Source organism: Lathamus discolor, chromosome 3 (genome assembly GCF_037157495.1).
Source record: "Lathamus discolor isolate bLatDis1 chromosome 3, bLatDis1.hap1, whole genome shotgun sequence".
Classification (NCBI taxonomy): domain Eukaryota; kingdom Metazoa; phylum Chordata; class Aves; order Psittaciformes; family Psittacidae; genus Lathamus; species Lathamus discolor.
Genome location: NC_088886.1, coordinates 133,007,249 through 133,032,841, shown reverse-complemented (window position 1 = coordinate 133,032,841; position 25,593 = coordinate 133,007,249). Strand labels below are relative to the sequence as shown.

Here is a 25,593-nt window from a genome sequence, read left to right as displayed (position 1 = left end):
TGGAGAAGACACATTTCTCCAGGGGACTCTGATGTATCTCTCATATTTCAAGATGTGATGATAGTCAGCTGTCAGGTAAAAGACTTGTGTTTTCCTAAGTATTTTCTGCTAATAACTTAGCCAAGAGTTGAGCTATACAAGGATGGGACATTGAAAAGGATGAAAAATGAAACCAACCCAAAAATGACCCAAAATGCTATATTTGTCTCTACTACATATAATGCAAAGACTCTGAAGCAGTGAAGAGACGTAAGTAGCTAGAGGTCACAAAAAGCCAACCGCTGTTAAAAATCTCTAGTTCCTAGAAAGCAATTAATGCCAACATGTGACAGAAGAAACGTTATTTATTTCAACACAGTTACTGTTGCTTGAAGTTATTTTTATTGTGGTTTATAGGTGAGATTTGTTTACAGATTCAGGGGTAATGCCACTGAAATCCACCTTGAAGGAGCAACAAAATAACTCTGAAACAGGCTAGAGCAATAAATATCAAACCATTCAATCTAAAATGTATAAATATAAAATTCATTTCTGAAAATGTAGGAAAAACAGGGATCCATTTTTCTGGTTTGGCCATTTGTACAGTAACATAGTGATTGTCCATCTGTATCACCTCAGATCCAGCACAATTATCTTTATGTCTTTCCCGACCACATGGGAACATGGCTGCAGAAGAAGTCAAACCATTAGTCACAAAAATAATTCTCCGTAAAGCAGCATAAGAGGGCTATCGTTTCTTTTTCATTTTCTGAGCCTGTTTAATACTATGCCTATCTAACCAGCCTTGACTGTATGTGTCACTGTGCCTGTTGACAGGCAAACCTGACCATCACAGGTATAGAATGCTCAATAAAGCAAGGACTACAACATCTAATCAGAAATAAATTTCTAAAGATAATATTGTTCAGGTTTAGCCTGTGAGACAGATTATAGTTCTGTGCAATCCTTTATGTATCACAGTGTGGGATACCTCAAATGGAGAAGGAAGGTGGTGTGTGCTGCATTAGAAAAGGTGATGGGGGACAGCAGCAAGGAATGTGTGAACACTGTTGTTCTCCTGCAGTAGTTTCAGATGTGTCTGCCCATATAGTGGATTTTTTTAAGCATTTAGGACTAGGTTGTGTCTTTAGAGGCTGTGATCTCATTGGTTTTGTTGTAATATCCATGTGTTTTAGGGATTGTACTTGAAAAGATATTTGTGTTCAATATACAATACCAGCAGTGTGTCTAATGAATATAAATCAGCTCAAATGGGCAGTAACTTCGTTAAAGAACTAAGTCTGTAAAGGGTCACTGAAAAGAGCCCATCTGGAAAAAGAAGTCTTACATTTTTTCAGAGTTGGACAACCTTCTCATTATCCCTACAGTCAACAACAGAAGAAGAGAAGAAAACAAAGAACCCAAATTTCTCCTCCTTTTGAGGAGTAACATTGATATTCTGAGAGTCCTTCAACAAAGAAGTAATTTCCAGTGCTCTTCAGCATCACTCTCTGTATCTGATCATTTTTGTTTGAACTATATGAGACGTTCTGCATTTGAAGTGGGAGAATGAGTTTTCTTAAGAAAGAAAATCTTCATTACTCAACGGTAAAAATTGTTTTCTTCTGGATGACAGTGCCATTTATGACAATTCTAACTATACTATAGATATAGCATACTATGCTAATTGAAACATCAAAAGATATGGTAGTTACTGAGAAGCCAGTGGAAAATCATGGGCAATGAATGAATTGCGGGTAACAAATTATTAACATGGAGGAAAAACTATAAAGAAATCTAACCTGAAGCACATACAATTTCTGCTTGCAGCAGAACCACAGGCAAGAATTTGAATAGTCAAGACCATGCTGGATTATATACTTACATTAAATAACCTAAGGTCCTTTGTATGCGGATGGAAACCTTTCTTTTTACAAGCAGAAACTTCTAGCATGCCAGCATTAGTAAGTCTGAAGATGCCAGTGCTGGAAAGCAAAACATGAAATTCCTGTTACATACTGCTCCCATAACACATGTTCAAGGTTTCACATGCAAATTGCTTAGCTTAACAGAAAGACAACAGAATGGTACTCAATGACCTTCGGTACACAGGAGCCAAGGCTGAGTTGGATTCTTAAAAGTATTTGAAATCGAGGGGAGTTGTATTCTTGTAAAGGAAGACATGATGAGGGGAAGGGAAGAGTGAAAAAAAGAGATCACAGTACTGGAGCTATTCCCATTAGGCAGGTTAGGCTACTAAGGGCCGAGGCTAGTTCACGCAGAAAAGATAAAACCAGAAACTTAGGTGTTCTGGATCGCATTTCACTCACTGAACTCTAGAGGGACAACTTTAAAATAGAGCAGCCTTTAAGCTAGCTGTGTAAATGACTGGTGAGAATAGACATCCTTCCCACTCTTGGCTAATTAAGAAACACAAAGTACTACAAAATGCACTGCTGCGTATGTATGACCTAAAACTGAGTGTCGACTAAAATGTCAGAAACCCCATCCTTCTGAAAAGAACGTTAATACCTAATAGCTGCAGGACAGAACCTCATCGATAAATGTTACAGATAGTAGTAACAGATTCCATTTGGTTACAGAGTATCATCATAAACTATGAAAGAAGTTTGAAAGACCAGAGATTAGAAAAGGTATGCAGGTGTACTCTAGGTCACAAAGCTTAATGCACTTGTCACTCAACCTGTATTTAGATCTGCGCTAACTGAATGGATCATATAGGAAACTAGGCAAGCAGAATGGGATTCACAGAAGTTATCTGAAAAAGTGGAAGGCCAGAAAAGAAGGCCGAAGAAATGCACCATCTAAAAAACAGAGTTAGCCCCGCGGTCTTGAAGTGCCAAGCACTCCAAAACAGAATCACGGAATTGTTGAGGTTGAAGAACCTCTACAGATAGTCCAACACCCTGGTTCAGCAGAATCGCCTTAAACAGGTTACCCAGGACCATGTCCTGGTTTTGAGTATCTACAGGGATGTAGACTTCACGCCCTCTCTGGGCAAGCTGTTCCATTATATACCTTCACATTAATACTTACATATTTTCATTTATTTTCCAGAAACTTATTGTTTGTATTTTATGAAGTACAAAAATAGGACTTTATAAAAAATGTGATCTTTACCCTTCTACTTTCCAAACTGCATTTTCCAGATCATCCTAGAGAAATACATCTAACCCCTCTACTTCCTTCACCAGACAGAATGAAGCTAGGTCTGTGGTAGGGCACTGACAGTGAGGTCTCCAGAAGAACAGCTCCTGTCACTACTACTCGACTGAGCAGGGTATGAAAATAAATAAAATTTAAAACTTTGGGCTGGGAAAGGAGGACGAGGAGAAAGAAGCCATAAACAATCCTGTGCATACAGACTAATTGGAATGCAAGTCTAAGCAATCTAAAGAAAGCAAACTCACAATACAGTATTCCTGCCCTTCATCCCAGTTGACATGTGCTGTTTGCACTTAGATTTTGCAATAAGGAGCATGGGAAAATATCTAAATATTACTTAGAAAAATCGGAACTCACTCATTATGCTTTGGTGAACAAACAATTGCAATGGCCTCTGGCAACATTAGCTGATAAGAACAATGAGTATGAAGATCAACACTGGATAAGAATGCTGTTTGTGTTGGATGTGTCTACAAAAAGAAAAGGAAAACTCAACATCATGAAATACTTCTTACAAATCAAGGTTGATATACATTCAAGAAGGAACAATAATTTGTAACGAGTGAAAGCATCAGTACTTCCCCACATTGGTTTCTTAAGTTTCTGTTAAACCAGATTCTACATTGTTAGGGTGGCTTTTCAGTACAAGATTTATGGCGGCATATTCACAACTAGATGCACAAGCAATTTTCTGATCATGGGGGAAAAAGGGTGGAATGAAGAAGCACAAGACAAAGGCAAATCACTCAATTGTCCAATATCCCCAAGACTGAAATTAATATGAAATTTAAACAACACAATACTTCCCTCCCCTCCCCTTTTGAATACAGTAGAAAATAAATGTATAGAAAGTAATAAAATACCCCTAGGTCAACATAAACAGAAGTTGTACCTGCAAATGCAGGCCTATTGTGTCATCAGGATAGCTCAACTGCATTAAGAAACACTTATCTGTGGAGAACATTAGTGCTCATTTACATGACAACAATGAGAATTAAGTGAGCAAATTAATCCGGATTATTCCAGTTATTTCTTCAGTTTGTTATTTCCAAGGTTTTTTTCCACATAGTATGCAGAGCCGATATAGAAAAGCTGGAATCTATGAGTCATACGTACATGGATCCAACCCAAAGTGAGGAGATCATACTGATCCTGAATACCAAATAACTCTTCCACATTCTCCATGTCACAGTAGTCTGGTCCTGCAGATTGCTTTGGCACTATTACATGGGTGATAGTAAATTCATTATGTGTCTGTAAAACAAACATTGACTGTTTGAACAAATGAACTAATGAATAAATGCTAAATCAGGATGTGAAAGATGTCAGCCTATCAGCTAAACCAAAGAAGTATAGCTCTGCTGATTCCAGTGCAGCTATACTGACTTACTGCACCTGAAAACATGCTTTAACATTTTATCATGAAAACATACAGGGTAGTATTAGCAACAACACGAGATTGTTGTATTGCAGTGTTCTCAGAGATGACTCTGAAAAGGTTGTCCTTTAAAATAACACAAAAAAAGAGGTTTGAGAATACTATTTTCTGTGACATTTGCAACATCACTACTTTTGCTATTCTTTCTCTTTATATGATTCCAATACACCTGGACATCATCCTAAAAATTCTATATATGCCAGCATCATCCATGGCATGCTTCCTTGCTCTAAAAGGACATTAATTGTTATCTAGGTCAAAGGAAAATCAAAACAAAATAAAACAAACAAACCCAGCTTGAAAATCAGATGTAGTACAGCTTGATGGGGGGAGGGATTTTCTTTTTTGTTGTGCTGATATGAATTTGATGACTCCTGTAGATTCTAACAGTCTTTATATTTCATTGTCCTGCAACTAAACCTCACTTACCTTACATGAATGGCAGAGAAAGTACTCGAAAAAGCCTGTATTGTACAGCATGTACAGCTGAAAAACTTGTTACCTTTTAGAACAGCAGTGTACTTTGATCAGATGTTTCCCCAATAAGGCAAGCCTACACTGCTGAAGTGACCACTCAATTTATAATATGAAGTTAATTACACTGAAGACTAATTGTTTAGATCTGCTTTTGTTCTGAGATCAAGACATTACAGGAAAATACAGCACTATCAAATGTCTTCCCCAAACAAATGTGAGGGTTAAACTGTACCAGTTTTCCACAGAGAATTCCACATGTCTCTATTCCTCTTAAAGTATTTGCCTCTGCTAACAGCAGAAATTTGTGACAGAGATCCCTGGGCAAAATGACGCCTCTGAGTGCTTCTGCCAATTGAGCTGACAAAAGAGAAAGTAAAAAAAGAGAGAGAGAAAAAGGCATTTGCAGCTTACACAGTGAAGTTCCTTAAAATAAGGAAACACAGTTACAAGAAATTATTAAAAGTAAAAGAATTATAATTCCAAATCACAGATTTCTAACAAGAAGAAATCCATGGCACAATCACTTCACCCTAAATTGAGGTCACCAGCCCATAAAATAAGCCCACTACCCTGCTCCTGAGGTGACAGGGAGCTGATACCATCCCTGGCCAGGGTTTTCCAGGGTGAAGCACTGCAGGTTCTGCTTTTTTTGTCTTGAAGTCCACAGCAAGATTTGGAGTTCATTACACAGGAACACTAAGGCTCAGTCCCCAGATCCATCTATTGGTACTCAAATGGAAAATGTGAAACTGTGCAACTAATCTCTTCTCTTAAAATGAAGAAACTATATGGAACTGCTGTGGGTACATGAACCGGTTCATGCTTCTTTCACTATGGACATAAGCAAGCATATGCAATATGCGGGCTGCTATAAACGGCAAAGAGGCAGATAAAAAAAATTAAAGAAAAATCTTTGCACTTACTCTGAACAGCACTTAGAGTAGCTGCTGGCTTTAAGACCCGGTTTACTGGAGGTGAATGCCCAGCGCAGCCAGATTTGCTGCTCCCCTCTTTTTTTTGAAGCAGTGCGGTAGATAGGGAGCTGTTGTCTGGTACAGAAATACAAGATAGCGTACTTCCATCTATCTGTTCAGACATAACCATGTTCTCTTTGATTTTCTGATCTCGAGCTAGTTCTTGCTTCTTAAGTTGATCCTCAAAGAATTGAAACTGTTCTGATTCAAGCTGCTGTTGCCTCATATGCGCGATTCGTTTCTTCTCTGCCTCTATTAGCTTTTGATGCTCTAGTTTCTTCAGAAACTCAGTTCTACGTTTGTTCTGAAACATATGGAAAACTGTGACATTCTCAAAACACATAAAAAAGCTACAAAAAATGAAGGGAAAGAAGCAATCCAATTGTTTAATAAAACCACCAAATCCTGTCATTAAAAATCGAGTCTTTTGAAATTTGCTGAACTGGCAAATACAACTATATCCCCAAATGCAGTAGGATATGGAGGGAAATACAGAAAGTAAGGAATTACTAACATGAAGTTTCCAATCTGCATATGTGTGCTGCGTGCTGTTTTGTTTTTTCTTTAGCAGCTATAACACTGGCCTCATTTGCCATATATAAAGTCATCAGAACAAGACTTTTCAGAACAGTGATGGTAAAGAGACTAGACAGAAGAGTAAACCCTTGTAATTTTTAATGCAACAAGAGATCTATGAACACATGAGTTTTCTGGGTAGATTTCATAATCCATTTTGTTATCTGGTTTTGTTGCTTGTTGCTGCTGTTTGGATAAGTTGCTATTTGGATAAATTTCTTCTGCTACTTTCCTTCCTTAGCTTTCCCTGAATTGCTTAATCTGGCTTTGGTGCATAGCCTCCCCAGCCTCAGACACATTGGGTGGCTTCTCCGCCCTGGTCTACATCCCCTTGTCCCCAAGCCACCTGCTGCTCCACAAACTGTAAGGGAAGCTTTGGGTTTTGATGGCCCTTCCCCTTCCCCAGTAAAGGAGAACTTCAAGCATCTTCAGAAGCAAATGAAAAAAAAAAAAACCCCACAGCAAAGTCATCTCTTAAATGTCATGAACAAAACAGAGCAGGAAAGAAAGCCTCAAGCTGATCAGTGACAGGAATATGGAGTCAATTTTAAGGGAAGGAAAGAAAAAGACATTTTTTCCCAGATACTCTTTCCAAGACGAGCTTTTAAAACTACAGATCCTGTTCTCAGTGACTTCAATACACAAGACACAAGTATTTACAGTTATTTAAAGACTAAAGCAGGTTCAATTCAAACTGGAACTTATTAGGAGCTAAGGGACTTTTTCCATATACTCATACAGATGTATTAACAGCACCCTTCTTACAAAACAGAACCACAGTGTACCCAAGATCTATTTAGATACTTGTAGACAGTTATTAAGTAAGCATCACAGCACATTTATTTCCAAGCACACATTTGCATTATTTATTTTCAAATGACCAACTGGTTAGATTCTGAGAAGTGAGAAGTCATTTTAAGCAGTCTGTGAAATGATCAGGTTCTTGCAGAACTGGCATTTTACTGCTTCATTTTTAAGACGCTTCGTATGACAGAAAAAAATTCATACCAACAATGATTTAATAAGCATATAAAACTTACTTGATTTTGCATATATTCTTGATATTCTAAGTTGTATTTTTTTAAAAGATCTCTCTTCAATTCATCTGTCCGTGGAAATGCAACCTCCTTCAGTTTCTTTGGGGGGGGATGGGGAAGAAAGAGAGATAAGTTTACTTTCCATTTTTTAAAAGAACCACCTGGAAAACAAACTCAGCTGTAATACAGACCTTAAAATTACAAAATAGGAAAAAAAAAGTACTGATCTTCTCCCAGGAAAGAAAGGAACTAATTCATCATATTATGAAACTTCTGTAGTACACTGATTTCAATAAAGCTATATGTCAGTGAAAGATGTGATGTGACTACTACTTATCTCAATGCAAGATTAATCCTTCTTTTCCAGATTGCTGTTATCTCTGTTTTCTTTAATAACCATGTGATGACTAACATTTTTGTTGTAGGTGTAATTTATTAAAGAAGCTAAGTCAAACTTTCAGGTAGGATCATCACAGTTTTCTCTGGGACTCCGTAGACAGAAATATGTCTGAATATAGCCATATTTTTGTTTATTTGCAGAGACAGCTTTCTGTGACACCCCTGTTTGTAAAACAAAAACAATGCCCCATGTTTTCTACTAATGCAGACAGCTACTACAAAATAATTTAGAGGCTGTAGGGAAAAGAGGGAAAGAGACCATTTGCTTAATCCTACTGAGTGCCCCACTGTGTGAGACACAGCCAAAAATTTGACATGAAGCATTCTGGCTTTTGTGAGAGACTGAACTGAAACCAGACTCCACTGTCCATTGTCTCAAAGATTGGTATGAGAAACTGAGATGGAACTCCACTGTCCGTTAGCTGAGAGATGGGTGGGAGGAGCTGAGCTAAGACTCCTCCATCCATTATCTCAAGGACTGGTGTGAGGAATTGCTGTGCATTACCTCAAGGATAGCTGACAGAAATGCACAGTTGAAGAGCTGGCTGCAAGGCCAGTGAAACTGGTCCACCAGGAATGTGTAGTAGGTGACATTAAGAACAGAGGTACACCCCTCACCTCATAATGAAAGGGGAAAAAGGTAATCACCCACCTCCAAAGTCTACTACAGGCCCTTGGGGACACTGTCCTCTGATGCCAGCTACAGACCCTGGAGGACTCCGAGGACAGCGACTATGAACCCTCGGGACACCTTTGGATCCATAGTGGTGGCTATCTCTCTGCACTATGAATGAATGAATGAATTTCTATCTTCTTTTCTGATCTGTCCTATCGCTATCTTTTTTATAGCAATTTCATTTTTTATAATTGTCTTTTAATTATAAACAAACTGACTGATTATGGTACATGACCTTGCTTGTGTCTTAATTTTACTCTGGGGACCTTGAACGCAACATTTCCAGCACTAGGGTTTTCCCCATTTGGACCCTGACAGCTTTGAATATAAAACCACTGAGCTTTAACTGTAGGGAAAGGATGCAAATATGGCAGCTTGAAGCAAAGGGCACTTATGCTTATTCTAACAATTCTCACTGGGCAATTCCAGACAGTTTAAGCTCAGAATAAGACTGTATTTGAAATTCAAAAAAAGAGAAAGTAAAACTATTTTATACACAAGTGGAGGGAAAAATCTGGTATGAAGTAACTACATATTTGATAATAAAGCAAAAATATACTTTGATTATTTAGCAGGGTAAACAAATACTGCACAGACACCAGTAATGCCACACATCTCTGTTTTCCTGTTTGCAATAGTCAGTTTGGACCATTATCTACTCATGTAACTAGGACCAGAATCAAACTCTAAGTACTGTTGAGTTAAAATATAGACTTCCAGAAATAGATGTACCTGGGTTTCCCACAATCTACTAACTTCTTCACAGAGTATTCTTGTTCACTTTGCAGATCGATAATATGATTTCCAATAGTGATCAGGTGATTAAACCAAAAAAGACATGAATTGTTAGTGAAGAGAGGTGTGGTGGCTGCCATGGGGTATGCGTGAACTGGGAGTGCTGAGAAAATAAGTAGAAATTCTGGGCAAACATTTCTTAAAGGCCAAGAAACCATAACCTTACCTTAATAATATCTTGTTTTTCTGGTACTGCACATTGGTGATAGTCTCGGTGATTGGGCAACTTTTCTACAAACAATCTAGAAAATTAAAAGTGTGTGTTCACTTCAGGAGCTACAGGAACATTGACAAGAGCTTTTATGTTGGCAGAAAAATCAGTTTCACATAACTGTTGAACACTGAGTTCCAGCTGACCCAGAGCAGGTTTCTACACATTTGTTTAAACTAACACTTAAATGCTTGTAGAGACTTGCATGGGACACATAGGGTAATGACAGGAGATTATTTTCTACATCTAAACATATTTTGGTTAGGTTAAAAGAGAGCTAACTAGCAGCCAGCACCTAAAAATAGCTCTCAAAATCACCATACACCTAGTCAGTGTCAGTAAATAGTGTTTCTACTGTCTTTATCTGTCCTGACCTGAAATACTAAATCTTACATGGGAAGTCCAGAATGCAGAACTGACTGTCGTTACAACAGTTATTTTTACCAGACCAAGCTGCACAGCTAACTGCAGTGTTCTGAACTTACTCTGGCATCTAAATTAGGGCAATACTCAGCTGCAAAGACTTTGGAATACAAAGCAATTTGTATGATGTTCATCTCCAGACCCTCTTTTTATAGAGATACAGATGTTTAAAATTAAGTGGAATAAGAAAGATTTGGTCTAGTTTTCAAAGCATGAGGAAAATAGGGGAGGAGGAAAGAGGTATGCCATTATAAAAATTTCACAGAATCACAGAATCCCAAGGGTTGGAAGGGACCTCAAAAGATCATCTAGTCCAACCCCCCTGCAAGAGCAGGGTAACCTACAGTACATCACACAGGAACTTGTCCAGGCGGGCCTTGAATATCTCCAGTGTAGGAGACTCCACAACCCCCCTGGGCAACCTGTTCCAGTGCTCTGTCACTCTTACAGTAAAGAAGTTCTTCCTGATGTTAACGTGGAACTTCCTATGTTCCAGTTTACACCCATTGCCCCTTGTCCTATCACTGGATATCACTGAAAAAAGCCTAGCTCCATCATCCTGACACCTACCCTTCACATATTTGTAAACATTGATGAGGTCACCCCTCAGTCTCCTCTTTTGCAAGCTAAAGAGACCCAGCTCCCTCAGCCTCTCCTCATAAGGGAGATGTTCCACTCCCTTAATCATCTTTGTGGCTCTGCGCTGGACTCCTTCAAGCAATTCCCTGTCCTTCTTGAACAGAGGGGCCCAGAACTGGACGCAATATTCCAGATGCGGCCTCACCAAGGCTGAGTAGAGGGGGAGGAGAACCTCTCTTGACCTACTAACCACTCCCTTTCTAATGCACCCTAAGATGCCATTTGCCTTCTTGGCCACAAGAGCACATTGCTGGCTCATGGTCATCCTCCTATCCACCAGGACCCCCAGGTCCCTTTCCCCTTCACTACTTTCCAGCAGGTCAACCCCCAACCTGTACTGGTACATGGGGTTGTTCTTCCCCAGATGCAAGACTCTACACTTGCCCTTGTTAAATTTCATCAAGTTTCTCCCCGCCCAACTCTCCAGCCTGTCCAGGTCTCGCTGAATGGCAGCACAGTCCTCTGGTGTGTCAGCCACTCCTCCCAGTTTTGTGTCATCAGCAAACTTGCTGAGGGTGCACTCAGTTCCCTCATCCAGGTCATTGATGAAAATATTAAACAGCACCGGTCCCAGCACCGACCCCTGAGGAACTCCACTAGTCACAGACCTCCAGCTAGATTCTGCGCCATTGACCACAACTCTCTGCCTTCTTCCTTTCAACCAGTTCTCGATCCACCTCACTACTTGATCGTCAAGCCCACACTTCCTTAGCTTATCTATGAGGATGCTGTGGGAGACAGTATCAAATGCCTTACTGAAATCAAGAAAAACTACATCTACCGCTCTACCATCATCCCTCCACCTAGTCACTTCCTCATAGAAGGCTATAAGGTTGGTCATACATGACTTCCCCCTCATAAAACCATGTTGGCTGTTCTTAATGACCCCCTCATCCTTGATATGCCTAGTGATGGAGTCAAGAATAAGTTGTTCCATCATCTTTCCAGGGATGGAGGTAAGGCTGACCGGTCTATAATTACCCGGGTCCTCCTTCTTGCCCTTCTTATAGATTGGTGTGACCTTTGCCATCCGCCAATCCTCAGGCACCTCGCCCGTTTCCCACGACTTACCAAAGATGATGGAAAGTGGCCTAGCAATGACCTCCGCCAGCTCCCTCAGCACCCGTGGGTGCATTCCATCCGGACCCATCGATTTACAGATGTCCAGTTTGCATAGCTGATCCCTAACCCAATCCTCATCTACCAAAGCAAACTCCTCCTTTGTCCTGACTCCTTCTGGGGCTATAGAAATCCGGGGCCCTCGGGGAGTACAAAAAACCCATTTCAGAAGTAAGAAAACCAAACGATACTATAACAAAACTAGCGAGTTTTAAATCTGCCACTGATATATTTTTCAGCTGGTTATTTTGAGAGTTGCAGAGAAAGCTCTCCAGATTTGGTAGTTTGCATGGGAAAAATAATCATGCAAAGAACATATGTTGTGGATTTTGTGTTTATTCATGTAAGCAGCAATACATTTTACTTAATCCTTTTAGGGAAGAAAACTAAAATGAGGCAAAAAGCTATTTTTTCATGTTTTTTAAGTGCTGTGCAATACTACCATCTTTAAGATCCACAGAAACTCATAGGGCATAGCTACTAAAGGCTCAGAAATTTTATCTAACCATTGCTTTTTAAGCCATGCACTTTATTTTACCAATATGCTGACAGATACAGGAAACAGTGCTCATAGTGTAGCCTGGTATAGTAAACTTAAACTTCTCTATATTAGGCTAGTTCACGTCTGGCAATTAATAGATGGATAGGAGCAATGTACTAACAGTTGAGACAAAATTACAATAAAGCCTCTAGTTAAAGATCTCCGGAGAACAAAGCTATTCTGCAAGAACACACTTAACATTTTTCCCCTAAGCTAAAGGTGTGCCCTATTTTCACTGCAGCTCTTCAGTTTACTCAGAATTACAAGCTGTAAAGACTACAAACAGTTTCTTACGTTATGAACTTATTATAAAACACAAAAGCATTCTCCAGGTTTCCCTCCTCCATATATACTGATGCCATTCGCTCCATCTCTACTCCAGATCTAAAGTAACGACGCGGAGTGATATCTTCATTGATTGTGATATTGCTGCCAAGTTTGCTTAAGGCACGTACTCTCTCTTCTGGGGTCACAGAGATGTCTGTATGGTCAGGAATAGCTACCAGCTTTTTCTGAAAAAGAACAGAGAGGTTGGCAAACAGAACCAGGTATTATGTTTTGCTTTCAGTAAGTGATCTTATTCAAGAAACTCAAAGGAAATCATAGAATGACAGAATGGTTAGTGTTGGAAGGGATCTTAAAGGTCACTTAGTTCCAAGCCCCCTGCCACAGGCAGGGACATCTTCCAGTAGACCAGGTTGCTCAAAGCCCCATTCAACCTGGTCTTGAACACTGCCGGGGATGGGGCAGCCACATCCTCTCCGGGCAAAGCTTCTCTTGCTTTAACCTACACAAAGTATCACCGCCCTCACTGTAAAGAATTTCTTCCTAATTTCTGACCTAAATCTCCGCTCTTTCAGTTTAAAGCTATTCTCCCTCATCCTATCACTACTTGCCCTTGTAAAAAGTCCCTCTTCAGCTTTCCTGTAGGCCCCCTTTAGGTATTGGAAGACTGTTATAAGGTCTCCCCTGAGCCTTCCCTTCTCCAGGCAGAACAGGCACTGTTCTCTCAGCCTGTCTTCATAGGAGAGGTGCTCCAGTCCTCTGATCATCTCGTGGCCCTCCTTGGCACTTGTTTCAGCAGTTCCATGTCCTTCTTGTGTTGGGGGTCCCAGAGCTGAGCACAGTAATCTTGAGCTTTTTTTCTCAAAACAGGAATTGGCTTCTCAATTGCAAATTAATAGTGATTGCAATCACAAATAAAAAGTGACCTTACCCCCTTCTCAAATCTTCAGATCCCACCCCCACACACAAAAAAAAAAAAAAAAAAAAGAAAATTAAGTAAATCTCTGTAGAAATTATCCAAGGCAACACAAAGTGTGCTCTCTTTAGAAACCTCCATATATGAAGTTCTACAGGATTCTGTCGTAAGTTATTGTAATAATTTGATGGAAGGCCTGAATACTCTGACTTCATCACGCGACTGCTGGGTATAGTTCCTAATAAAGAGCAGTAAGTTTCCCTGCTCTGTCAACAGTTCACTTCAAATGTTCATTTCCAGTTTCAAACAAGGCAGTTACAGCCCAAGAAGTTAGAACTAACTCTACTGAAGAAGCATAGCTGTTTATTATAATAATAAACTTCCTCTTAAGTGGCTAAATAATTGACTACTGCAAGTTATTTCCTCTTACTCTGATGAAAATTTTTACTCTTTCTATTCAAAATGTTCATTTCAACTTCTTAAAAACCTGATCACTGAAGCAAGTTGAAACCCCATAAACCACATACATAGAAATAAAGTATGTTGCAACAAAGCCATCAGGCAGAATGTGGGAGGAACTGGCAGCATGCAGGAAGCAACCCTTGTAGCTGACAGCCAACACTGCTAAGCATCTCTTTTGAATTGTTTCCTATTTGAAAGGGAGGGTGCTCAGCCATTTAAGCATTTCTTTGTAATACATACCAATGAGCTGACAGTGAATGATTGTTCCATATTGTTTTCTGTCTGCAAACCAAGGAGATTGCTCTTTTCCTCCAAAGTCTCCATCTGACTGCAAAGGGCAGTGGGAATCCAGCACTCAATATTTGCAGCCAGCTGTCTCAGGGTTTATTAGCCCAAGGGAAACATAGATATATAATTGTGGTCATGTGCTGGAAAAAATAAGGCAAGTCATTCTGATTTAGTACTACATTCAAATGTCATGTAAGTTTGCATGCCTGCACCTACTCATAACTTCACTATCACAGTATTTGCATATTTAATAATAATCTAAAATTTACCAGGCATCTAGAATTTAAAACGGGAATGCGTAGGGGCTTACAGGACAGTTTGGACTAGATGACTTGTGCTAACATTATAATGTGTTCAAATCCACTGTAATAACAAGTTACATTTACAATTTTTGCAGTAACTTAACACACCTCCCCAACTTTCAAGTGTTAAGTGAAAAACTCCGAAGTTCAAAGACTAATCACAGAATCTGTGCTTCCTTGAGAGTACGTTTTGACAAATACAATTATAAGCACTGTGAATCGTCATCTTTTTTTCTGCTAAACCTATAATTAAACTGAGCACAAACTCATACCAGTAATGTAAAGCAGAGAAAATACTTCAAGCACCATGTGTTCCTGACTTCAACAACACTCAAAATACAGTGAACTCTAATGAGTTAACTGATATTAATTGCTCCTTGCACAGCTCTGAACAGTGAAGACAAATATTTAGACATGTGGCCATCAGAAAAAAATAAATTAAAAACCCAACTGTGAAAGGGAAATTAATTATTTAAATTACACTGGAAATACAAAAAAGAAGCTGTTAATGTGTTTTTTTCACTTATGTGCACTCAATCTAAACAGATGTGCTCCTGAATGTCAAAGGCACTTTATATGATGCAATAAATATGCTTTATGCTTTCATAAAAGCATAAAGAGTGGGTTCAGCAAAGATATTTTCTCAGCACATCTCTCTCTAGAAGCTAGAGGACTCTGGGTTAGAGAAAAACAACCCTAATATGCTTTTAGTTGGCTGCGTTTCCCAAGTATTGATTTCTGTATTTGAGTCTTCCTTATTTTCTCAAAAAACTAACAGTATCTATTAGATCAGTCATTAATTTTAACCATTAGTGCAACCTTATTTTCTCAAAAAACTAACAGTATCTGTGATTAGATCAGTCATTAATTTTAACCATTAGTGCAAGTATTACAGGGGACATTAAATTCATTTCAGTAATAGACTTTCTTTGAAATAATCAGAATCATCCTATTTTACTTGTAAAAGTCCTTACTGGTATTCTTATGCCGCATTATTAAATCGGTCTTCCTCCACTTTTCTGTACGACCTCTCAGTCTCAATGAATATATTCTTGCTTGACTTTATATCCATGTTTTCCACTTTCAGGACTTTTACTTTCATCATCAGGTATGTCACAGGTCTGTGAATTCAATTCCAAGACCTGCTGTTTTGAAATTAATGTATTGAAATTAAAGTATTACAAATCCTTGCACAACTTGTGACAAAAAAATGGAACATGTCATATACGCCCAAGACATCAACATTAGTTGTGGTTGCAGTCCTAATGGAAACAGTTCTCTAAACAATTTAATTTTATATCACGGAGCTCTGGTGTAAAAGATCACCTTGGCAGAAGAGCCTATTCATTGCCTATTCATGAACTGTAGAAAGGCCCCAGGGGATCACAGTAATGAAAGTTTTTTGCTTTAGCCTATACAAAGAAATCGACTGCCTTAAGCCTAGTTCCATGTGAAACCCTTCTTCAGCTGAGCCACCCTAAATGTGGTCGACTGTGAAAGGAGAGGGTTAAAAGCTTGGCCAGTGCAGAGCTCACATTAGTCTTCTACAACTGCAGCCCAAATTCTAAGCAGAAATAAAATCTTCGGTGAGAGACCCTGCATTCATATGCTCTGTGTGGCTTGGGAATAACAATTACAAAAGGAGATCTACAATAGCTGAATGGAAGGATGGGTTTGGTCTAGGGTACGCTCAAGTATGACAACTGCAAAATATTCTAGAATTTGATTTATATATTAAAAAAAAAAAAATTGTTCAAAAGTAAAGAAGAAATGTATTTCTATTCAGTTCTCTATTTTGGTTAGCAGCTTTTGGGCAAGAAAACTACTTTGACTTTCTCCAAAACCTAGTTAGGAAATGAACATTTAAGAGTATGCTTTCCAATGGAGGGCATGGGATATGGATCATATGCTTCTTTCAGCTATTACTGCACCTAAACCTTTCCGTCTTCCTGGTAGGCAAGGGGAAAAATGTTACTGCAACAAGTGGGAAACACAAAAGCCACAAATTGGTGGTTTGGTTTGGGTTTTTGGGGCCAGTACTCCCAAAGAGGCTTTTGTTAAAGAAGCCTATGGTATCCCCCAACCAAAATCTTTTTGGAACTGGCACAGGGAGACATCATGGAACTCTTAACCTGCAAAAATTTCTCATTTTGATTGACTTTAAGAATATAAAGTTATAAATATGATTTCAGTGAATTTTTAAAACTAAAGAAGTATTAATAATAAGGAAAACCAAAGTGTAATACCAGGTATTTTGAAGAGGAGACATCTGGTAACAGCAAAAAATCACACTTCCTCAAAATTGTGTCACAATTTTGAAAGGAAGAAGAAGCTCTGTCACAGTGCAAGAGCTTAGCAGAAGAATCACTGCAAATGAAAGAGGAAATTGACTGTTTAAATTTGGCTTCAGGAATACATTAAAACCCAGACACTGCAAATAAAGAATACATACTAGGATGAACTTGTATCACTTTTACAAAAATGCCAAATAAAAATCAAAGATATTAGCTATTACAGATGGCAGCGTAATTAAAATACCCCTAAAACTAAAAAGAACATGGGCTCTCTTATGACTGCACTCCAGACACACTGGCCAGAATTATAAACAATTAAAATGCAGAAAGTTAAGCTTTACTAAAAACACCACCACAGTCAGTTCCCTGGGATGCCTTTGTGCATAATGCTCCTCATGGCACAGCTTCACAATCACCTTCAGCTGGCTGAAGGCCATGACACTGCCAAGGGGCTCCTCTTACCCCCACCACACTTCTTTGTACTTCCACTTTGTTGACACCAGTGACTTCAAGACAAGTTGTATCTGATCCAAATTAAAAACAAATAGAAATTTAAAATTAATTACTTCCTTCTCAAACTCAGAAATGCAAGGGAGCAGGCAGAAACATGAAGCCAGCAAGCAGACTTGCCCATTTCTGAGGCAGTACTGTCCTAGATCAATACAAGCTGGCTCTGAAAATGCACCCTAAGAGCTTGTATAGTGCCTACAAGAATTGCCCATTCTCTTTGTCTTTTGGAAAAACATTTACATTTCACTCTAAAAGAGCAAAATACCAAACCTCTCTGTGTAACTACAGCTAATTATATTCAAGCATACAAAATAGTTAAGCTAACACAGTGAACTACACTCCAACCCTAACCACAGGCCATAAGAAATAACGCCAGCTTGGAGCTCTCTTAGTTTATATTAGAGTGCCAAGTGCTCTAAATTCAAGGACTAAAGATGCATCTTTTTCTGCTTTACAGTTTTAGGCACTCCAACTAACTTAGATGGACTTAGGTAATGCTGATTAAGAAGAAATGCCTGGACATTTAGCATGCAAATCAAGCTTTTTCTAATTATATCTTTTCTGACAGTTATTATATATAAGAATTTAACAACTTTTCAACAGTTAAGAAACTTTTCTCGATTTCACTGGTAATGGCACTCCTCAACAAATCCTCAAAGAACATTTCCTTTCCTATATGATCCAGCTTCTTTTACTATGCATTAATCCTTTGCAAAATCCAGCTAGATTAAACCAAATGCTTTCAGTTATAGGAAACAGAGCAAAGTGAGAAAATCAGCATTTTAAATGGCACTGAAAGTGATTCTTTCTGTTCAGGCTAACAAACATGGTACCAAGTACCAGGGAAGTGAAAAGCAGAGAGAGAAATTTTAACTTAGAAGTATATGCAAATAGTAATACATAAAGATAGAATATGTGTATCAAGACATACAGAGTACCTCAAGAGCAGAGTAGTAAGACAGAGGTGGCATGAGAAGATCTGGAGAATGCATACACAAACTCTCACGGTTTTCTGAGAGGTATAATATCATAATTCATCACAAATTCTCCAACACCCTCACAACTTGCTGCATGCTGGCATGTTTCAAACAGTTGTCAGGAAGGATGGATGTGGACAAATGAGCCTCTCTGCCTGTGCTTGGAGCCTGAGAGGCATGACCCTGCTAAGTTTTCAAGCTACATAACTATGCTCAGTGATAGAAAGATGTGGTGCACATAGCTGCACAGCAAGGCTTATTAGCTCAAGTGCAGTATGAACTATTTATGTTACATTATCTTGTGTTTGCAATGGCTTGTGTAAAGCCAGCTCACAGTTTGGGCAGAAAAAGCTTTTCTCTGTCTTCAGGCATTCCTATGGAGGGCTTTGAAATGTCCCTTTATTATGACACATCCTTCACCAAGATAACCTGACTATGTAGGAGGACTGCACCAGCAAAGACAGTGAAGCCAAGCAGGACCATGTTCTGCCAAAGGATGCTCACAGTGACTGGTGGTACCCCAGCAGAAGCTGTGCTGCTCAAACTTGCTGAAGAAGACACAGTCAAAGAGGAGTTCAGAGTATCAGTACCTTCCAGAAGCTAGCTGACTGTACAGCATAAGGACTGAATTTCAACTACTCAATATTATCTTGAGGCTGCTTTTCCATCTTCAGTTTTTAATAGGAGGTTTTCAAATGTTGAATGAGATTTTTATATTTATAAACAAGCAACTGCCAAACTTCAGTATTGATTTACTCATTAGTAGTTACTTTGAAACATTGCTATTAATTACTTTGAAACTTTGTTTCCCCTTTGTAACATATTTTTAAATACCAAGGGAATTAGTCATAACACACTGACTTCACCACTGTTGGAAACATTTGTCAATATTTTGACTATTGGTCTTACTAAAACACTGCATTCTAGAGATAAGGGGTAAAACTTTTCAAAGAACATTTTGATTCAAATCTTAGGTTATGTTAAGAATAACAGGGACCTAGTGCATTAGCAATGATTTAGTCTTTGCATATTTTTAAATAGTGGATTATTTCAGAAATATTCATCCTTTTGTTCTATATTTCCGTGGAATGTAAAGCCCAGATGTGGTTACCACCAAAATTACTCACTTCAGTTCATACATAAGGATCCCAATCCTAATACTGAGAAATATCTGCTAATATAGGAGATAAAATGTGGCATAGTTCTGCTTTTTATAAACTACCTGACAGCACTACTCTGCATTTAGCCCATGGTAAGAAAAAGGTTACTTCAGTATTGTCATGAGAAGTTAAAACAGTAATAGTCCATTTTTCTATACTAAGAAGTGTGATGATTATAGACTCCTAGAATTTAGATGTGTCTCAAAATATAAAAGGGTCAGTTAGTGACTGCAAGATAAAGGACTGTTTCAGGTCAATGTCACCCATGATGCAGATACTTGTACTTCTGTACCTTGAAATGTTAAAGTGAATTTGGTGAAGAATAGGTTAAAAATGCAGGCACCAAACTCATTCAGCTCTTTTTGAAATGCCAGGCCATATACTGGCACAGCACACAGTAATTTATACACACACTTGGTCTTGATATAAAATCTGCTAACAAACAGCCTAAACAGAAAACTGCCTTCTGTTGGTTCTCTCCAAAAAGAAACAGCATGTTCATCTGTCAACATGTTTCCTGAAACAACTGTTCACTGCTACAGCAAATGATTCAGCTAGTATAGCAAGTAGTCTCTTCTGGAAAAAACAACAAAGCACTGAATGTCATGGCAAAATCATTCTCTCATGCAGAGAAAAAAAAAAACAAAACAATCAACCAAAACCAACAGAATGGCTTTTCATTGAAAAGAAGCACCACAAGGAGCTGCTTGCTGAAAACCCCACATCTTTCAACGGAGAAGTTGTTCTTCATAGTAAGAGCTACTAAACCTGTCTGTAGAAATGCCTGTCTCAGTAACAGTTCATAGCACTGCCCCATAGCTACATGGCTCCATTTAAAACATAGCCAAGACCTCCTCCCAGGCGCCACTAATTCCCAGAGACGGCTGCCAAGCTATACAATCATCTTTCTTAGAAGTGGGTCAGGATTATATCCTCTTGTTCACCTACTGTGAAGGACCAGACCCACCCATCTCCCAGCACACTGCCCACAGGTCTCTCTGCAGATTGTGTCTGCAGCATGTCAACAATAGCATCTTCACCTGCTCTGGGTACTGAGAGGGAGAAATCGTGCAGAGGAGATCCTCCATGCACAGTTCTGCCAAACCCAAGTCCTGCCTATATGGCTACGCCGTGCAGGGCTGTATCTTACCTCACAAAACTGAGCTGTATTTTCACTTACAGAAACTGTGGGTGACATAAGGGTCTGTTTTTTTTATAGTTAAAAAGTTATACCAATTATTTGAACACTTTTATTGTTGCTGTAGAAATATTTGGATTATTGCAGTTAGTTAATGTAGCCACTTGAATATCATTGACTGCCTGTCTTCTATGGACAGTTTTCCTTTTGGAACAGATACAAACATTACTGCATTAAGAAGCAACGGCACTAAAATTATATTGCTATTGGGTCAGCTGAGACTGATAAGCCACTACAATATTCAGATAACATCCAAAATGACACATGGAAGATCCTGTCTTTTACTTGCTACAGAGAATATGAATGTAGAACCTACAGGCTTTTCCCACTGCTTCAGCGCACAGAGGAGACCTCTGACTCCACCTATTTTCTCATTTATTTTTATGCAGACTATTCTGAAGTCAAAATCTAGTATGTTTGTGCTGCTACAACATAACCCTATGCATCTGAGCTGTACACATAGGTGATGGCTCCCTACCAGATTTATTAATATGCTCTGCCTACAAAGATATTAGTCACTTTTAAGAGAATATGCTAAAACCAGACCAGAAATACTGAACACTGAAACGTGCATCTGTGAACTGCTGACAGTTCTTTCTCTTGTGGTTTCTTGTATCAAAACAAAACACAATCCCTCCCTCTCCCTTTTTTGTTAACACCATTCAGTTTCAGCAGAAAAGCATTTTTAACATAATGGATAAAGTATCACTGATGTTAGAATGTCTTGGATTACAAGCAGTAGCCTTTTCAGCAGTCACTGAAATATACTTATGCAATATAGAACAGCATCTTGACAGTGACCCACTAAAAAGGTGTTCTAGATGTGGCATAGCAAAACAGTGCCATTTTCCTTCCTTTAGGAAATCCACAGCGATCCTGCATGAAAATTAGTATATCAAGGCACAGTAAACCAGAAGAGGGCAGAAATAAAAGAAATAGCTATTCTAATATAATTTATTCTTTGATGATTTAGCTGAAATACTGAAAAAAGAGATATCTGCAGTACATAACATCACTGATAAAACTAACTTCCAACATAAAGACCAGAAGCTGTGTTGCTAAGGGAAACAAATGAGAGGCTAAAATCGGCATAGAGGTCTGCAATGCTTCATAGACTTCCAAGAAACGTAAAAAGCATGATTTCACGGATTTTTCTACCTGTAACCCTATTTCCCGCAAAGGCAAAGTCCTTCTAGAATAAAAAAGGGTTAAGAAACTTCCGGTTCTTCCTATAAAGGTAATGATTCTTCTGGCAATATTTGCTACTTAATTTTATAACACTTTCACACTCTATAGCCTTTAATAAGGATACTTGTTAACTGGGTGAATAAGTGGCTGCAACAATAAATTTCTTGTCCTATCTGTTGAAAATTCGTATTCTGCCTTACTTCCTTATGGTTCAAAATACAGGCGATAAAAAAAGGAGAATTAAAATTAATTGACATTTCTGACATAGAATCATAGAATGGTCTGGGTTGGAAAGGACCTTAAAGATCACCTAGTTCCAGCCCCCTGGCCATGGGCAGGGACACCACACTAGACCAGGTTGATCAAAGCCCCCATACAAATTCACAATTCATCTGAAGTCTATTAAATTGTCTATAAAGAATGAAGCTTGTCTTGTGGTCTCAAATCTACAAAAACTAATTTGGGGCATTAGTTCAATGGATTCTGACTATTTTGTACACTAATGGTTAAGTAAGCAAAGCGCAAGTAAAAAGCTAATAACTATGTTACCAAAGGATGGAATGTGGTCAACCAGTACAAATAACTACCAGTTAATCTGGCATGTTTCTGCAATATGATGCTTACAGTAAGATAACACAGTTAGTTGGTTTCATAATGAAGTCTTTGACCTCCTTCCCTATCCTAGGTGATTCAGGATTTCTCATGCTATGAGCAGATGGGGGAAAAGAAACCCAGGAATATCAGGCACTAAGAGAAGAATATAGTGTGCTTTAGACCTTTCTTTTTTTTTTTTCTTTTTTTTTTTTTTCCCCTACTTGGATAGTTACAATATTTCATCTCTTTTGTAATTTGAAAGATTGACAATGGTAAGCACACATTTTATAGCAGCACTGACTGTAACATAGTCAGCTCACAGGGCTGCTTGAAAGTTAGCTGAATTATCCAGAATGTCAAAGCTGAGCACTAGCTGGCCAACAGATGAGATGGTTCAGAGATGCTAAGAGGAAGATGCTTTGCACGTTGAGCCCACAGCTTCCCTAATGCAGTTCCATGTTATGCTGAACTGTGAGTCATCTAGAGCTGCCAGTAGGAAATGCTAGGCAATGGGCTGTGTCTGAGCAGGTGCCTGACTCACAGCATTACCACAAGGTATCACCATCCATGTAAAACTGAAAATGCTGAATTTTTGCAATAGGGATGCCAATGCAACAACAGCATGAAGCCACTACACACGGATCATTCATGAACTGTACAAGCAAAAAAATTTGATTTAATGGACCAATACTTCTATTTATAATGGAAACTGTGGCCAGAAAATATGTTTTCTGGCATGGCAATCTAAATCTTAAGTATTTATTACAACGATCTAGACAAAGACTTTCAAGGCAGCAAACTAGGTTTCAGAACACAAACTTGAAATGTAACCTTTGATACAGAAATAAAATCTCAGGAATTAGATAAGAACAGGGGGAAAAAAAGCCCCCTATGCGTACAAGTCCAGCAGAGACCAAATATTTATTTTTATACAGCATGTGCTCTGTGCGTTCATGCGTAAGTGACCTTGCCACTCCCTCAGCAGTTGAAGAGTTCATGATGCCCCTCACCTTGAGCTATACTTCTCCCCAGCTTGGTAATTAACTTCCAGGAAATGCCTGAAGGCCTGACCTTGAACATACTTCATGCACATAAAAAAAAACCTACATGAGAAATGCCTTTGCAGTAACCCTACAGCAATATTAATAATACACATGACAGCAGGATCGATCAAGACACTGAACCTTGTTTTTAAACATTATACTACAAAACAACCCCCCTGCACTTACAGCCATTAAAAATGCCATTAAAGAAATGTAAGCATGAAATTTTCACCTACAGAATTATACAGGACTGGGAGGAATGCTTCCTACACTTTCCTGTGATCCATGAAATTCTGGACTTATCAATACTAGCACCTAAAGGTATGAATAAACATGCCACATACCAGGCAGAAATGTGTTTAGTATATCAGAAAATCCAGCTGTTAGAGTAATACAATATACTGCTTCTGCAACATCCGTAACAACAAACCTGGACTCCATTCTCCTAAGAGTATTTCATGAAGTTCTGAGTCTGGATCCTATTTTCTAGGACCTGATGGTCTAAGGCAATTTATCAAATATATGCTAACCACAGCTTTGGACGGTCAAGCTCTTTAGCCTGCAATAAGGAGAAAATCCACTTCTGTAAAAACAGAACTTTCTTAAACCTGGCCTTTGCCTGAGGAATGAACTCCTTAGGAACGACAGTCCATCCAAGACTTCATAATCTCACCACTTTCTGTTCTCAGTAAAAGGTGGTGTTTTCCTGCCCATGACTTCTCAGACAAGCATTCAGAACCATGGGCATATTAAATAAAATAATTCCAAACCGAGAGGAATTCCTCCAAAAGTGACTTTTTGCCACCCTTCTGAAACAGGGCAGTGCATCCATGTGTGAGAGAAGTGAATTACGCTCTCAGCGCACTTGCACTCAGTCAGAGGTAGGTACAAAATGAGGTACTCGAGCAGAAACAGCTTACGGGACAGTTACTGATGCCCAGCGAACACTGTTTCTTCTCGCCTTTTTTTTTTTTTTTTTTTTTTTTACATTCTTTCACTTAAAGTTCTGATGCTGATCTTTCAGAAGTACATGGAAATTATTTAGAAATAGAGTGCTGTTCTGAGTTTGCTTTCTCTGGGACACACGGTAACGTTCCGAACTCTGCTCCCCACCACACTACCTATCATCACCTATTTATGTGGGCGCAGCGAAGCCCGCAGCTTTGCCCAGCGGGACTCGCTGCTCTGGCCTCCCGCACGAAGCGGCACCGCGATCCCCCGCGGCACCCCCGCACCATCCTGCTCGCCCCGGCACGCACACGCCAGAGGCTCCTCGCACACAAAGTTCCGCCCTGCCTGGAGGAGGGCGATTTCCAACGGGCCTCCCGGGACCGCGGCACCTGACACCGGGGCGGGCACCGGACGGGGTGACCACGCACCAGGGACATTCACCACGGGAGAGGGGCTGATGGAGCTCGTACCGGCCACGGCTCACACCGCTCCCCGGCCCCGGAAGGGGCACGGCACGGCACAGCGCGGCGCCACCCCCTTCTCCCTCTGCCCGCAGGGACCATTGGCGCAAAGCAGCGGGATGGAAGCAGCGCTCCGCCGGCTCCCTGCCCCGCGCTTCCCCGGGAAAGGCGACGGCTGCTTACCGGATCCCTCATCCGTGTGAGCGGCTGCTGCGGCCGGTTCTGGAGACAAAGCGAGGGGCGCCCGCCGCGCTGCGAGGGGCCTCGGGGAGCGGGCAGGAGCGGCCGGGCGGCCCGGGCCTCTGCCGCCAGGACTCGGTGCCGTGGGCACGCCGCGCAGCACCGGGCAGGTGCCTGCGGCACGGCGGTGAGGAGCCGAGCGGAGCGCCCTGCGCCGCCGCAGCCAGCCCGGGTTACGGTGCGGGGCGAAGGGAGGAGCCTGCGCGGCGCCGGGGCGAGCGGCGTGGCCGCGGTCCGCTCTGCACCGCAGGGTC

At 39.9% G+C, this 25,593-nt stretch overlaps 1 protein-coding gene across 4 annotated transcripts; it reads right to left on the bottom strand.

The window, feature by feature from the left end:
- Nucleotides 1-326: 326 nt before the first annotated feature.
- Nucleotides 327-25,593, bottom strand: STAMBPL1 (STAM binding protein like 1). Of its 4 annotated transcripts, none has more exons than XM_065671856.1 (12): nucleotides 25,283-25,590; nucleotides 16,970-17,090; nucleotides 14,374-14,561; nucleotides 12,765-12,982; nucleotides 9,704-9,779; nucleotides 7,671-7,766; nucleotides 6,004-6,358; nucleotides 5,313-5,437; nucleotides 4,282-4,419; nucleotides 3,523-3,635; nucleotides 1,865-1,964; nucleotides 327-666 (listed from the first exon to the last, which is right to left on the bottom strand). In XM_065671856.1, the coding sequence occupies exons 3-12, from the start codon at nucleotides 14,455-14,457 to the stop codon at nucleotides 610-612; spliced, it is 1,362 nt and encodes a 453-aa protein (XP_065527928.1). In that variant the 5' UTR covers nucleotides 14,458-14,561; nucleotides 16,970-17,090; nucleotides 25,283-25,590; the 3' UTR covers nucleotides 327-609. The 4 variants fall into 4 exon arrangements, with proteins under 4 accessions (XP_065527928.1, XP_065527929.1, XP_065527927.1 ...); XM_065671857.1 differs by lacking the exon at nucleotides 16,970-17,090 and adding an exon at nucleotides 15,698-15,868; XM_065671855.1 differs by lacking the exon at nucleotides 16,970-17,090.

What these genes read in the sequence shown, in the direction of transcription:
- STAMBPL1 (XM_065671856.1), bottom strand. Translation starts at nt 14,457, where the DNA reads ATGGAGACTTTGGAGGAAAAGAGCAATCTCCTTGGTTTGCAGACAGAA. An exon ending in AAAAACAAGATATTATTAAG is followed by an intron (nt 7,767 to 9,703) that starts GTAAGGTTATGG and finishes CCCCCCCCAAAG; the next exon opens with AAACTGAAGGAGGTTGCATT. An exon ending in TACTCTAAGTGCTGTTCAGA is followed by an intron (nt 5,438 to 6,003) that starts GTAAGTGCAAAG and finishes CTCTTTTGTCAG; the next exon opens with CTCAATTGGCAGAAGCACTC.